Below are 14,725 nucleotides of genomic sequence, written 5' to 3'. Positions count from 1 at the left end.
ATTCACTTTTAATAACAGGTTCCTTTCAGACAAAAGGGTGATCACTCCGAGCCCTGCCACCTTGGCGGGACAGAGTTCTTGCAAAAGCATTGAGACCAATGCTCCTCACCTGCCATGTGGTGATTTTAAAGTCGTAATAGAAAATAAATTTCAAATGGAAACATTAGGATGTGCTGGCTGAGTTCCTGGCTGGTTTTCCACCATGGTGCCGTTGAGGTTGCTGCTGCTGGTAGCCTGCCTGGGCAGCACCCCCTCCAGGAGCTAAACATAGGTGCTGGTTGCACAAGGCACTTCAGCACACGTTAATTATCCTGGTGTTTTTTAGGGATCTTGGGTGAAACGTATGTTTTTATAGTCAGTTTTCCATAATTTTTTTTAAGCAGCCTGGAGTAGAAGCCCTTTAATTACATTAAAAATCACCTCCCACCAGGACTCTCTGTTCCCAAGCCCTGCTGAAATTTTAAGCTCAAAGCCAGGCACTTTGCTCATTGCTTTCCTAGGCCAGGCAGCTTAGGACAGCAGGGGACAATGGGAAGCAGGGCTATCTATCTCTGCCCTGAATGCCTAGCAGGGCAGCCCCTCCAGCTGCTCCAGCTCCATGGAGCTGGGGGGACATGGGAATCCTCATCCTCACAAATGCTGATCTCTATCTTTGTCAGAGGCTGCTGCGTTGGCACCGAAGAACTACATGGCTGAGGTGTTTTCGTGGGTTTTTGTTTTGTTTTGCTTTGTTGTTTTTTTTTTGGGTTTTTTTTTGTTTGTTTGGGGTTTTTTTTGGGTTAGTTTTTTTGCGTGGCTTTTCCTGGCACAAGGCGTCAGCTGAAAGCCAAGGCCAGCTACAGGCCTCCCTTATAATTAGGACTCTTCACAGTCACAAAAGGGGCTTTGAAGCCCATGGGGCAGCTGTGCCCTTCAGCCCCAGGGGGTTGCATGGTGGGCATGTGGCATGGTCTGCTGCCAGGGGTGTTGGACCATTGGGGGGCTATGGGGGACGTCCCCCTTCTCAGAAACAATTAATGTGTGTAGTGCTCCATCAGCAATTATCAACTCCCCACCATGAACCTGTCAATGATGGGCTCCCCTGCGTGTAGCTGAGGCTGGCTTTGCCCCTAGTTTTGAGAAGAAATACTCAGGCATTTCATGGCAAAGTGAATTTTTCTGTCCTAAATAACCATAGTTTTACCACTGGCTAAGCTGACCATTACAGATCTGCCTGAAGGCATTTATCTTTCAGCACCTCTCTTCCTTCTCCTCGGTTTTCGGCCTGAAAGCATCAAGTGGGAGTTGCAGCTCTCCTTGCCACTGTGGAAAGCAAAGTTGCATTTGGTGAATAGTCAATCCCTGAACTGCTGTAGCTTAGGGGCCTTTGCTGATGAGCACAAGAAAAATCTGGGAAAGAGGGAGCAGAGGTGCACTGGAGAGCTGGGTGGATAAAATCCAAGCAGGAAATGATAAATATAGGTAAAGAAGAGAAGACATCCCTGTAGAGGTGGGTGTAGGGGACGGCATCCACTTGCTGTATCCTGTCACCAAGATGCACAGTGTGATTTGAGGGCACATGTGGGTGGGGTTTTTCATTTCTCCCCCACTCCCAGGAAGTTATTCTGCTTTGCTGGGGACATACACAGATTTCAGCTGAGCAATGCATGATTTTTGAGAGCAGGGGACTGGGCTGGCCCCTGTGTGGGTCTGCGTAGTTTGCAGGGCATTAGAAACAAAGCAGACCTGCATTTTGTAGCAACATTGTGGCAGAAATGGCTCTCAAAGGGACACCTGTATCTGAGTCCCCTTTTCTTTCCCTTCCCTTACCAAGGCCTCTGCAGGCATCCTGGAGAGGGATTTTTTTGGATTTAGCTTTTTTTTGGTCTAACGGCTCTGCACAAGCGGCTGTGGGGCTGGGCTTTTGAGGTCGGTCTTTTTGTCTACTTGAAAAAACAGTGACATGATTTCTCAAAAAGGGAGGTGGACACCCCCCAGCAACATATTTCCCAATATTTATTTTAATTAAAACCCAGAGTGTTATTATACCCTCGGCCTCCCAGCCGCACATCTGAGGCCAGACCCTCAATTAAGTGGCGCAGGGCAAGCCTCTCTGGGTTTGGCAGCGGCGTGGGGTGCTATGTTTGTGCACCAAATCTGCCAGCGTTGAAGTTTTGGAGGGGTTTTGGTGCATGCTGGAGAGCTGGCGTCACTCTGGGCAGGGCGGTGACTGGCTTAGGGGGGGCAAAGCCAGGCCTTATATCCCAGCAGGGCAGCAGCGGGAGGAAATCTCTGCCGGCTGACTCCATGGTTAGCTCTCAGCGCTGGGGCAGGGTAAGCTCGCTGCTGCTTTTCTCCCTTGGGTTGTGCATTGATGTCTGCTTTTTGCAGGGAGATGGGAGGGTCAGCTTGCTGGCAGGATTGGAGTGCTGCTTTTAGTCTTTTTCTGGATCTGTGGCTTCATGAAGCACTTGGGTGGAGGGGATGAGCATCCAGAGCCTTGCTGCAAGGTCAGAGAAACTTGTGGACACTTGTTTTATAGCCTGAATTAAGCAAAACTAGGGAAACTTCAAGCACAGATAAATGTAATAACAATTCCCTACAAGCCCAGCGGATACTGGGTTTAGGCAGAGGAAGGGTAGGAGAAAGCCTGACTGAGCTCAGGGGGATGCTGGGAGCGTTGTTCACTGGGGGAAGGCTGGGGTGATGCTGGAAACGATTGGGTGTCCTCCTTTCTCCTTGATGCACGAGGCCAGGCTGTGTTTTGGTGCTTTGGGTGTGCAGCTCAGACCTGCCTAGAGCTAAATCCCCTCCAGCTGTGCCTGTGGGGGGCTCTTTGCATTAGTGCCTTGCCACTGCTGTTTTTACCAGTGGCAGCCTGTGAAGCCAATTACTTCCATTATTTGTTTGTTTGTTTGTTTTTCCTCAGTGAGGTTACACTGTCTGTGGTGTAATTCCCAGGAGCAACTGCTTCCTGGGCAAAGCCCAAGCAGGTCTTGGAGCTGTGGAAGGGCAACCACAGTGGGCAGTGCTCCCAGCTGCTCCTGTTGTGTCTCCAGTGGGGCTTGGCTTTCTCCCCTCCCTTAAGGGCAATGGGGAAACAGGAATAAGTTATCCTTCTCCAGGAAAGCTTTGAGTTCACTACATGGAGAAACTTGCTTTTCTGGTATATGGTGGCTTCTAGAAAAAACAAAATGTATTAATGGAAGTTGAGGCAGATCTTTAAAAAAAAAAAGAAGAAAAAGAAAGAATTGGGTCTATGGAGGGGTTGGGTGACTCCACCAAGGAAGGCTGGAGGTCAGCCTTTCTTCTCCCCAGTCACCCACGTGGACACAGACACGTGGATGGTTTGGAGTGGTGTTGGTGCTTTCTAGCTGAAATGCAAGCCCTCAATGTGTTTCAGTGTTCCTAGAGACAGCAGCCATGAGGAGTGTCCTGGTGTTTGTCTGCCTGGTGGGAATGGCGTGCACCTTCTCGGTGAGTGCCAGCTGAGGGGGGACCCCTGGCCTTGCCAGGGCTGGTGTGGGGCACGTACCAACTCACCCTTTCCCCCAGGTCAAGAGCTGGCTGCGGCAACCCAAGCTGGATGACTCAGAAGAGAATGCGGTAGGGTCTCCCCTGTGCCTAGTCCCACACAGGGCTGATCTTGAGGAAGAGCACATTTTGGTGGCTCCTGTACCCAAGGCCCCAGACTGATGGGATTTTCCCCCTCCTTCTCCTGGTAGGTTTTCAAGAGCCGGCACCGGCATTACCTGTACAGATACATCTACGTGTATCCCCCGCAGCGACGGTACCAGGTGGGTGGTTCTTAGGGGTTGCTGCTGCTTTGCTGCCCTCCAAATGCAGAGATTTTGGCCCAAATGAGATGGGGGCAAGGTCTGTGCCCTGTTGGCTTGGCCTGTGGGCCTGGGCACAGAACATTGTACTTGTGACACCACTGGGAACCCACCCACCTGCCTCCAACTTGGTTTTTCCTCTTAGGGTAGTGACTCATCTGAGGAAGAGGGGGATGGCTCGGAGGAGGAGGAAGAGGGGGTGAGTATGGCAAACCAGCAGTCTGCAAAACAAATACAGGAATTTGGGAACTTTCTTTGGTTTTGTAGTCTCTTCTCATCAGCATTTGTGGTCACTGACTTCCCACAGGCTTGCACTCTGGATACAACTGGATTTTCTACTCTGGACCTTATTTTACTTTTTTTGTCGATATTTTCCTTTTGCTTTCCTTTTTCTTCCTGGGCAGGGGTTGCACCAAACAACCCTGAGACAAATTCTCTGGGTTTCCATTTCCAGTGGATCAGAAAGGAGCAGGATGGGCCAAAGAACAGAACCAGGGAGGTTCACACAAGGAAGAGGGTGCTGTTAGGAATTCCTCTAATCTTCATCTTTCAGGATCTGTTACCCCTGTAACACTGAGAATACCCCTATGGAAAACCCAGTTATGCTCTGCATGTGTGTTTGTGGAGTGACACAAACTGATGCTATATTGGGGAAGTCAAATTTGTATCAGTCAGATGGTAAAGCTGCTCCTGTCTGCTGGATCAGTGTGAGCTTGGGCACCTCTGGAGCTGTGAGAGCAACACAGGTCCAAAATTAAATGTAAGGGATTACAAAGATCTTTTGTGCCTTATTGGGCTGCAAATGCTCAAAAATAGTCCAGCGGTCTCAGGCACATAGGTGCTTTGAAATAAGGATCTAGTATGCTTAGAATCCTGTGTGTCACGCTTAATCAAGTCCTTTATTTTTTTCTTTTTTAAAAATTATTTAATGAAAGCAGGAAATCTGGTTTTAAACCCTGCTTCGGAGGCCTGTCAGGGATTGGGATATAGCATGGGGTGGCCCCTGTGCCAGCTCTGGCACCTCCCTGCAATTTGCCCCATTTTAGCTGTTTCTCTCCCCTACCACTGCAATCTCTAAGGATAAATTTGAGCAGTAGGATGGGCAGCAAAATGTGGAATTTCATTTCTCAGAAAGAAATTAACTGGTATGCACAAATGTAGCTGCTCTTTAGGTCTGCCCTTTTCATTTTGAGGGCACCAGAGCAGTGGCTGCTCTCATGCAGGGATATGCCTTCACTGGCAGGGTGGTCAGCAAGATGAATCATGCAGAAAGGCCCCAAGGTCAGTTATGTAAAAAGCATTATAAAGCATATCAGTTTGTAAAAAGCTGCTGTATAGGGAGCATCACTTCCACTGGCACAGCTGGCTGCACTGTGCAATTTGATGGCTATCCTGTTGGAGAGGAGAGCAGCCTGGATTTTCTCTGCCAGCACCTGCACCTGTATTTCAAGGTCTGAGGTGGCCCAAAATGCCAGGGTAGGTGTCCTTGGTCTTGGCATGTGAGCAGCAGAGATTGCTCAGGGCAGCGATGACACTGACCTCAGGTCCCCCTGCCACGGCTGGGCTCGTGTGCTGGTGCCAACCAGCTCCACCTCCCAGGCTGGGCCCTGAGTGAATTGCCCCACCAGTTCCCCAGTGTCTGCTTCAGGCTCTGTTTGTATTTGGGTTATTCCTTACCCTTTTTTTAGCTGTGCACCCTACTGAGAGCCCCGCTCTGCTGCTGATCTCTGGGGCCAAGTGTTGCTGATGGCTGATTGCTGGTGGGGTTTGGGCTCACGCCTGGCTTTGAGCCATCACACTCCCACTGGCCATCCACACATGGCATGCAGTGTGTTCGCGTGTAGTGTGCCTGTGGCTTTCTTTGTTTACTGGAAACTGGGGAGGTAACTTCAGAAGAAAACCTTTAGATGCTTTGCGAAGCAAAACTTGGAGCCCGAATGGGAACATCAGACTCCAGCCACCACCATGTAATTGCACAGCTCCATCTGCCCTGCTGCAGCCTCTACATTTCAGCCTGGAACAAGAGCCGTGAGAAAGCAGGGAACTCGGAGCCATGCCCAAATGCTCTGTGTGGATGCACTGTATCCCTCTCGCTGTGGAGAGGCCTGTGCTCCACTCCAGCTGCTGACCCCCTGCCCTGTCTGTCCCTGTTCTTCCAGGGGCCTTTTTATGCTGGAACCAAGGCAGGTGGACACCTTGCTGGAGCAGCCCCTGAGGACTGCCAAGCTGCACTGGGAGGAGACATCCCATCCCCCCAGCAGGTGCGGTTTGGGAGATAGAGGGAGCACCCACGGGGAGGGGGCTGTTCATTGCATGTTTGCTTGTACCCATGGGATACCCTGCACCCTGTTTCTGCTTGGGGAGTTGCTGTGGAAATACCTATAGCAGGACAAAGCTCTGGACATTAACTTGGGGTTGGAAAGGGTACCCCAAAAAGACAGTCCTGCCATGAAAGGTGTGGGGGAATGCTCAGCTGCGCCCATACCTTCCCCTTTCCACATGGAGCTGCAAGCTCCTGACATCCAAGTTATGCTGTGCTGTCTTCCCTCTGCCAGGGCAAGGACTGCCAAAGGATCAGGCAGAGAACTGCCAGCAAGGGGGAAGACTCTGAAAATGAAGACAGTGATGAGAATGAGGAGGAAGAGGAGGAAGAAGAAGTAGATGAGAACGAGAACGGTGTCAACGGCACAAGCACCAATACCACAGAGAGTATTGGACCTCATGGCAATGGCACTGCGGCGGCTGAGGAGGGCACTGGTGAAGCTGAGGAAGAGGAGGAAGAGGAGGAGGAAGAAGAAGAGGAAGAAGAGGAGGAGGAAGAAGCTGAAGCTACCACCATTGCAAGCACCACCAATGAAGAGGGTCTGATACAGGCGACCACTATGGATGATGGGGGACCCACAGATGTCACCACAGATGCCACCACAGCTGGGGAGCTGTGGGAGTATGATGTGACAGCCAGGGACCACGGCCGGGGGGATGAGGGCACCACTGAGGGTGGGTACGAGGAACAGGATGAGTACGCACGTGGGGACAGCTACCGCGCCTATGAGGATGAGTACGGCTACTACAAAGGGCACGGGTACGACGTGTACGGCCAGGATTACTACTACAGCCAGTGAGCACAGCCCCGGTGCTGTCCCTATCAGCCCCAGCCACTCAGGAAGGTGCATTCCAAGGCTCTCTGGAGCCTCTGCATGCCAGAGGGGATGCCAGGCAGCTTGTCATGCACAGGCTGCATCCCTGGCTCTATCCCAGGCTTTTTTTGTATCTTGCAAAGTGAAATGAAATGAAATGAAATGAAATGAAATGAAATGAAATGAAATGAAATGAAATGAAATAAAGCAACTGAACTGAGCTTGTTGGTGACAAAAGGTTTGCTGCCAAATTTTCTGTGGTCAGTGGAAGAATGCAGCACTTGGGGAGGGACTGAGGGGCTGCATGATGCTTAGGGCTGAATCTTGTTATTCCAGCTCAGATGCACATGAAAGGAGGGAGAAATAGCAAGGATAACTTGGAAAGCTGCTGTAGAGTGCCCTCTGAAAAATGAAAGGGTGCTCTTAGGGACACTGCGGTGGGATTACAGCCTTGTTTTACGTAAAGTTGATGTGAATTTCCAATATGTGAGCAGTGATAACTTTATCACGTCTTCTATTCCTTGGTAATGCACCTCCCATGGCCTGACCACACATCAGGCAATTTTAATAATGGCAAAACCACTAATTTCTCTTTCTGTGCATCACTAGCTTTAGACGCACACCCCTGTAATGAGGGCTTTGCTTTGTCCCTGCACCAGTCATATGGGTATGAGGCTGGGCAACTTGGATGTGTGTCTTGAACAACAGTACTGCAGCCCAAAATGTCCCTGTCACACAGCCTCATTCCCAGGGCTGTCACAGTGACAGTGGTGCATCCACTCCCCTCCTTCATCAGTGATGGTGATACCTAGCTGGGAGTCCTCAGTTCAGGGTCCCTTCCCAACAGGAGTATGTCCCTGGCCAACTGGTGCTCTGCACTATGGATAGGGATAGAACAAATCCCACTGGTTTCCAGGCAGATGCCACCATCTGGGAATAGTGATGGCCCTCATTCACAGTTTATGGCAGGTACCGTGCTTCTCTTGCACTCCTAGGAAGGAAACCTGAGTTCAGCTTCTGATGCAGGTCCAACTGCGGAACTAGTCTGTTCCTGCAGCAGCAAGTCACTGGCCATTGTACAAAACTGCTTCTGTCTGCCAAAGCCAGGCTGCAGCTTCTGGGGAGGCAGTAGGTGCTGCCTGCAGCATGGGCACCCCTGGGGACAAATCCCTATGGTGGCACTGAGGAGCCCTGCGTGCACTCATGGCTGGTGCGGGGACACGAGAGCTCCATCATCCACATCTCCGGGGGGTGTTCCGCTGCGTCAGGAAACTGGCATGGACAAAGAGCCCTGGCACTTCCAGGGGCCAGGTCCCACTCCTACAGGGCGCTTAGCCCAGCCCTGTGTGCGTCAGCCCCCCAGGCACCTGGCAAGGGCTCTCCTCCAGGAGCCAAGGCACGTGGGCTGGCTGCCCTGTGGGGTGACATCCGACTGCCACTCCCTGGCCAGTGCCTAGGGCCAGTTTCCCGCTGGCTCCAGGATTTGTTCCTGCCTGAGGCTGATGCTGATGGTTTAAGCATTTCTGGTGATAACGTGGGCGTTATGCCAGCTCCCAGGGTTTGGGTTGAGGCAGAATGGAGAGTGGGATGGGAGCTGCTGCCACCACCTCCACAGTGACTGCCTGAGCCAGGCTGGCTGCAGCAGTGGGAGCCTTTCTTGGTAAGGGTGTAGGTGACCAGCAATGCCACCCAAAGTATAGGTGGAGAGAAGGAGGGTTTGTACATGGTCCACACCCTTGTAGCACTTCTTTGTAATGAAGTAGGGCTCAAAGCGACCTGTGCAAGCAGTGCAGGGAAAAACATACATATTTTTTTTCTTTTTTGCCATACATATTTCCTCTCTTTTGCGCTTGCACAGGTTTAACTCAGAGTGGTTGAGGCTGAAACCCAAAAAGCAAGTGTCAGAAGACACAGCATGGTGAGGCTCCAGTTTGGCCAACACTGCCCTTCTGTGCCAAAGGGCCAGGACCAGGCCTGGCTATGGATCTTGCCCTTCCATGTCTGCAGCCCTGCCAGCTTTCCCATGTTGGTCACAGTGAGCAAGCCAAGACCCACTGCACACCCTCTTATCAATAACCTAGCTGGATGTGTGCCACACTAAGATCTGCACTAATCATTGAGCAATTTTGCCTTCAGAACAGATATTTATAAACTGTGCTTTCTGTTTATTCAGCCAGGTGGAACATTTGATAGCTGTCTTTTACCACAAACACATTTTTAGCTGGAAATTACTCCCCCTGGTTATCTGTGAGTGCTGCCAGAGCTGACAAATGTCCCTGGGCGGGAGCTGATTGGCTCTGTGCACCCGGGGCCAACTTTAAATTTCAGCAAAGTGGGCACAGGCTCCACAGTCTGCCTGTGGGACCTGCCTCCGACAGGAAAAGGTAATCTTCTCACCTAGCTTCCTGCCCTGTCTCTCCCTAGCCCTTCAGCTCTGCTGTCCCTGAGCAGGGATTCTCCTGCTTTCACTCTGGGCAAGCCACAGTGGGGATGGGGACACCCTGATCCTTGGCTGTGCACATCTCTTGAGCTTACATTGCTTTTGTACTGCTGATCTTTGTGCATGTATTTCCTTCTGGTGTTTCCTGTAGCAATACTGGTATGGCTTCAGTCTCTGGGATGGACCTGCAAGCCCAGGCAAGGGTGGTTGGGTGAAATGAGAATTGGCCAATGGAGATATTGCCTGCTGCCATTTATCAGTGCTGTGAAAGCCTAAAGCCTGCTGCTTTCTTAATTGGGATTTATGAACAGCTTAACTTGCAGCAACTTTAGGGGATCATTTATTACAAATATCCACCCAAGCTACCTTGACAGAGGAAGTTAGGCAGTTTTAATAGCCAGTGTCAGAGCTCCCACTTGGAGCTGCTGGCTGTGTCCTAAGCACATGGTGAGAGCATTGCCCTTGTTGTGAGGGATGCAAAGAGGCAGGACAATGCCAAGGGCCACCACAAAGCCTGGGAAAAACCAGGGTCGCTGCAAAACCCTGCTGCCATGGGAGCTTTGGGATAGCAGGAGCTTTTAGGTTGCTGCTAACCAGGATTATTGAGTACCACAAGTCCCAGGAATACTAACTGCAGCTATGCTTCACTTTGTACCTCCAGGAGCAGCCCAAGATGCAAACTTCCCTTGCCTGTCTGTGCCTGTGCCTGCTCAGCACAGCCCTCGCCACACCTGTGAGTATGGCTTTTCCTGGGTTCCTGCTGGAAGCATGAGATGTGCTATCCAGTGCATCCTGGCATGCTTTCAGCAGTGGGAAAACATAGGTTGTAGTTGTGTATACCACCTCTGGTGCTTGGGGAATGAAGTAACGTGAACAGCAGAGGTGACCCCAGAAGGAAAAATGTATATTAGCACTGGGGTGGCTGAGCATGTTCCTTCAGCTTAGCAATCAGGGACTTGCACAAGTATCCATCTGGGTGGCTGTACCTCCTGGATTTCTGTGGATCTGGGGTCTGCCTGGTGCTTTTGGCCTGCAAAAATGTGCTTTTAGCCTGAATGAAGTCACAGGCAGGGAGGTGCGGGAAGGATGTTGATCTTACCTGTGTGGGGAACAGTGGTCAGAGGGGCGCCCACAATTATTTTCCAGCTCTCCTAATTTGAAATATTGAGAGATTTAACTAAAAACAGGGCAAGCTAAGGTGAATATAATAGGAGCCATTTTTGTCTTGCATAACTGTTGCTTAGCTTACTAAATACACAGCTAGAGTGAAAGTCTGCTTCTGGAAGAGGCTTGCTTTTTTGTCAGGGTAAGGAAGAGGGAAATCCCATCTTCCTGAGATGGCCCCTCCCATGTGTCTCTTACCCCACAGAGCAAGCTCTTACAACCCGGTCTGTAGCAGAGCAGCCCAGGGGAAGGCAATAAATCAGATTTGCTTTTCATCTGAAAAGGAGCACATATGGGAGTTAGTGCTATGCTGTGTGACCAGAGCTGTAATCCAGCTTTGACACTGTTCACAAACAATGAAACAACCTGGGGATATTCAATACTTTGGGGTGTGTTTCTGCCCCTTCAGCTGGTCTTGGGATGTTTCAGAGACTAATTTTTCTGAAATCAAAGAGGACTCTCTTCCACGGGGCTGTCTCTCTCTCTGGCATGTAAGGGATGCCTGAAATGGCTTTGTGAGGCTCACAGGATGCTCCCACTAGCAGGTTCCCCAACCCTGAGGGATGCACTAGCCAATACACACCAAAAGATGCCAGGATAATCAGGGAGAGCTGGAAACCTGCAAGCATGTACAGAAACTCAGCTGTGGGGACACACAGGTTGGTGCTCAGCAGCTTAGTAAACACTGGAAACTCCACCAGTTAACCAGCTCCGGTCTCATCACAGGCAGATCCAAGCAGTAAGCTGGAGCATTCCTTTGTGAGCAATGATGCTGTGTATTAAAAATGCTCTGTGGTAAAATCCTCTGCAGCAGTCTCCAGGAAAAGGTTATTTGTTATTTATCAACAACACCATATGAAAGCTAGCATGCAATACAATCATGCTGGAGCAAAATTCACAATAATTTTCTGATCCTGGATATGGGATTTTGACCTTTCCTACTGCTGCTGTCTCTAAGTCAGCACCCCAGCTAGTGCCTGGGAATTTCGTGGCTAATCAATGCAGTTTTCCCACCCTTCCCTGAAGGTGGAAAGGGTGGGTGGTCAGCAGTTGGCACTGGTAGCTGCCTGTATGCTGAGGCAGTGTTTGATGCCTCTGCTCTTCCCTGTGTTTTGCTGCCCACAGGTGCCACCGCCGCTGCCTGAGAGAGCTGCTGGGAACTGTGTGGGACAACATCGGGTATGTATCCTTCTGCCACCTCCTGGGGCCTCAGTGGGTACTGGTGGGACTCTACTGCAGTGCCAGACGCAGAAAGGGAAACTCCTGCCAATGCAATTAATAAGAAAATTGTGGGTTTTGGTTATTTTCTTCCCCACCAGATATTTCTGAAAAGCTGCAATGCCAAACATGGCTTCTACATTTTCAAATATGTCTACTCATTCTCAACGCGGAGGAACCAGACGCAGATAAAGGTAAGGAGGGAGCCAGGGGACACTGTGGGACCCTGGCCTGCCTGGGGTACCCCTAGCAGCAATCCATCACCCTGACCTCTCCCTTGTGTGTACTACACAGAAAGAAGAGGCTGACCACCAGAGGATCATCCCCAGCCACCGGCTGGATGAGGGCAATGCCAGGAGGGAGCCACCAGCTGGGTCAGCAGGGACAGTCCCAGAGCACAGTGACAACAGCAGCAGTGAAGTAATTGAGTATGGGATTGTCTTCAGTCCCGAAAACCGCAGCACCCCAAGCATCAGCAGGGATGGTCCCAGTCCTCAGCCTGGCACTGGCATGCGCGTGCATGGCAGTGGGGGTGGCATGGGTCCCACCCCATCCAGCTCAGAGGGCAGCGGCGATCTGGATTTGGTGGTGGAAGGTGATGGCGGTGTTCCCATTCTCCCTCAGGGTGAACACCCCAGTGAGGTTGTGGTGGGGAACAGGTCCAGGGTCAGGAGTGAGAATAAGGATGATGGTGTCCCCAGGGTGGTTCCAGAGGGGGGAGCCGTGACCGTGGGGAGGGGGAGGGCCCCTACTACCAGAGGGACAGGGGATGAGGGCAGCGGAGAGGCCACTGTCTCTGGCCAAGGGCAGGAGAGTGTTAAGCAGGGTACAGGGACAGGAGGCACTGCCTTGTCCTCTGTCACTGAGAAGATGGAGGATGTCCAAGTGGACGCCGCAGGTGTGGATGAATACGCTTACATCCCCGATTCAGGCAGCGTAACCATCACCCACGGGAGCCTCGGCAGCACAGACAGGGCCAAGGGTTTCACCCAGGTCTCACCAGGCCAGGATGATGAGGTAAACATATTCATTGGGAGGGCCAACATCCATATGGGGGAGCAGGTAACCACCCAGGCTGGTGTCACAGCAAGTAGGGAGAATGATGGCATCCCCTCTGTGGGAAGCAGCAGGCCTCCCCTCAGGCTGGACGTCACCGTGGCACCCAGTGGAGGTGAAGATGACAGTATGCCTGCCCGCAGGCAGCCTGAAAGACTGGCCACCACAGCCACCCCAACCCATGGAGACAGCGTTACCAGCAGCCTCAGGGACAGCCGTCTCACTGGAGAGGATGAGGAAGGTGCCACCACCATCGGTGTTGATAGAGGACTGACAACCCCTGTTCCCTGGAGAGTCACTAGTGGTGACATTACCAGTCCCACAGTGGCCAGCATCCATGGGAAAGATGATGATGAGGTGAGAGAAGAGGGGCAGAAGTCCAAGGGGAAGCCAGACCATGTGGCTACCACGACCCCCCACCACAGGGGTGATGTGGAGGCCACTATCACAGTCCCAGCCAAGGGGGACAGCATCCGCCCAGCCCTTACTGAGGGGTTCCGCACCACCCCGTCAGTGACAGCCAGCAGTCACAGGGCAGGCATGGGCACTGTGCTCGGCAGAGGAGGGAGTGGGGAAGTGGGGACAGCCACCTCCACTCCCTCCCGTGTGGAGGCACGGCCCGGGGCAGGGATGAGGGTCCGTCCAGGGGGAGCAGGGCTGGACAAGACACCCAGGACGGACAAAGCACCATTCCCAAGTGGGAAACCCAGCGGCGGGGTGTCGAGCGGGGGCCAGAAAAGTGTTGGCGACTATGATGGCGATGCTGGGGGCAGATCTCAAGCTGCCAAAGCAGGAGCCAGCCCCGCTCCACAGGCAGGGCAAGCCACGGGCAGCATGGCAGCAGGCAGGGGCCGGGAGCAGGGGCGAGGTGCAGAGAGTGGGACAACAGGGCTGGGGGCTGGGGGTGGCCGCCTGCCCGGGCACCATGGCAGGAGGCTGGGGGCTGGGGCGCCGGGCACCATTGCGACACTGGGCCGCAGCCGGCAGCTGGACCAGGTGAAACGTGCTGACGAGCTCCATGTCCGTGAGCGGGCCTTTTACAGCCTTGGCGGGGCGGGCGGCGGCCCCCACGGCCCCTATCCAGGCCTCGGGAGTGCCGACAGCAGCCAGTCCTCCGAGGGGGACCGGGGCAGCCACAGCGAGAGCGGACAGACGGGACTGCAGCCCTCAGGGTGGGGATCCCCAGGGTACCCCCAAGGCCGCTGGATCCAGGGGCCCCTCTGAGGCGTGGCCGCTATCCACCCCGGTAGGCTCCAGCGGTGGAGCTGGGGGGTAACTCGCCGTGTTTTCCCCCTTGGCATCCCCCCTGCGGGCTCTGCTCTTGCCTGGGTGAGGGGCAGGTTGCTGGGGGGCACACAGTGCTTCAGAGCCCAGGAGCCAAAAATCACTGGTTCATGCAATCTGCTGTTAATCTGGGGGAGGCTGCACATGGCACAGCAGCAGGAATGCACGGGTGCGCTGTGCCGGACAGCCAGGGAACAGCAGCTGTGCTACAGGGCATAGGGTAGCGATGTTTGTGCACTGATGCGAAGCAACTAAAGAAGCAGTGAGAAAAAGCCTCTGTCCTCGCAGTTTCACTTCAGCCTACTGGAGAAATAAAGGCATTTCTGTACCTGTGGATCTGCTGACTCTGGTGTTTGCAATGGGACTTCAGGCAGTCACTGCCACAAGCAGCATGCTGGGGGTGGGCTGGTCCCTGGGCATAAGGGGATTTCTCGCCCCAGCACATCCCTGACCCTGCGATTTCTTGTGGGACTGCAATTTGGCCAACAAGCCCTACACACCCCTCCCTTGGGATACCAGATCCTGCCCAGAGCCACCAGCATCCCTGGGCTTGCTAGGGAGGCCCACAGAGCATCCTCCCCCTCAGTTCATCCACCTCCCCCAGCAAGAAG

At 52.8% G+C, this 14,725-nt stretch overlaps 2 protein-coding genes across 2 annotated transcripts; both read left to right on the top strand.

Annotated features, from left to right (window-relative positions):
- Nucleotides 1-2,267: 2,267 nt before the first annotated feature.
- On the top strand, nucleotides 2,268-7,189 carry IBSP (integrin binding sialoprotein). The gene is made up of 7 exons (XM_063158012.1): nucleotides 2,268-2,313; nucleotides 3,383-3,456; nucleotides 3,535-3,585; nucleotides 3,705-3,776; nucleotides 3,961-4,014; nucleotides 5,975-6,076; nucleotides 6,371-7,189. The coding sequence occupies exons 2-7, from the start codon at nucleotides 3,403-3,405 to the stop codon at nucleotides 6,935-6,937; spliced, it is 900 nt and encodes a 299-aa protein (XP_063014082.1). The 5' UTR covers nucleotides 2,268-2,313; nucleotides 3,383-3,402; the 3' UTR covers nucleotides 6,938-7,189.
- Nucleotides 7,190-10,056: 2,867 nt separating this feature from the next.
- On the top strand, nucleotides 10,057-14,395 carry MEPE (matrix extracellular phosphoglycoprotein). Its single transcript, XM_063158011.1, has 4 exons — nucleotides 10,057-10,125; nucleotides 11,682-11,735; nucleotides 11,876-11,968; nucleotides 12,069-14,395. The coding sequence occupies exons 1-4, from the start codon at nucleotides 10,066-10,068 to the stop codon at nucleotides 14,052-14,054; spliced, it is 2,193 nt and encodes a 730-aa protein (XP_063014081.1). The 5' UTR covers nucleotides 10,057-10,065; the 3' UTR covers nucleotides 14,055-14,395.
- The last annotated feature ends 330 nt before the right edge of the window (nucleotides 14,396-14,725 follow it).

This window comes from Melospiza melodia, chromosome 5 (assembly GCF_035770615.1).
Source record: "Melospiza melodia melodia isolate bMelMel2 chromosome 5, bMelMel2.pri, whole genome shotgun sequence".
Classification (NCBI taxonomy): Eukaryota; Metazoa; Chordata; class Aves; order Passeriformes; family Passerellidae; genus Melospiza; species Melospiza melodia.
The sequence above is the reverse complement of the archived record's forward strand: the minus strand, read 5'-3'. Positions and strand labels throughout refer to the sequence as shown.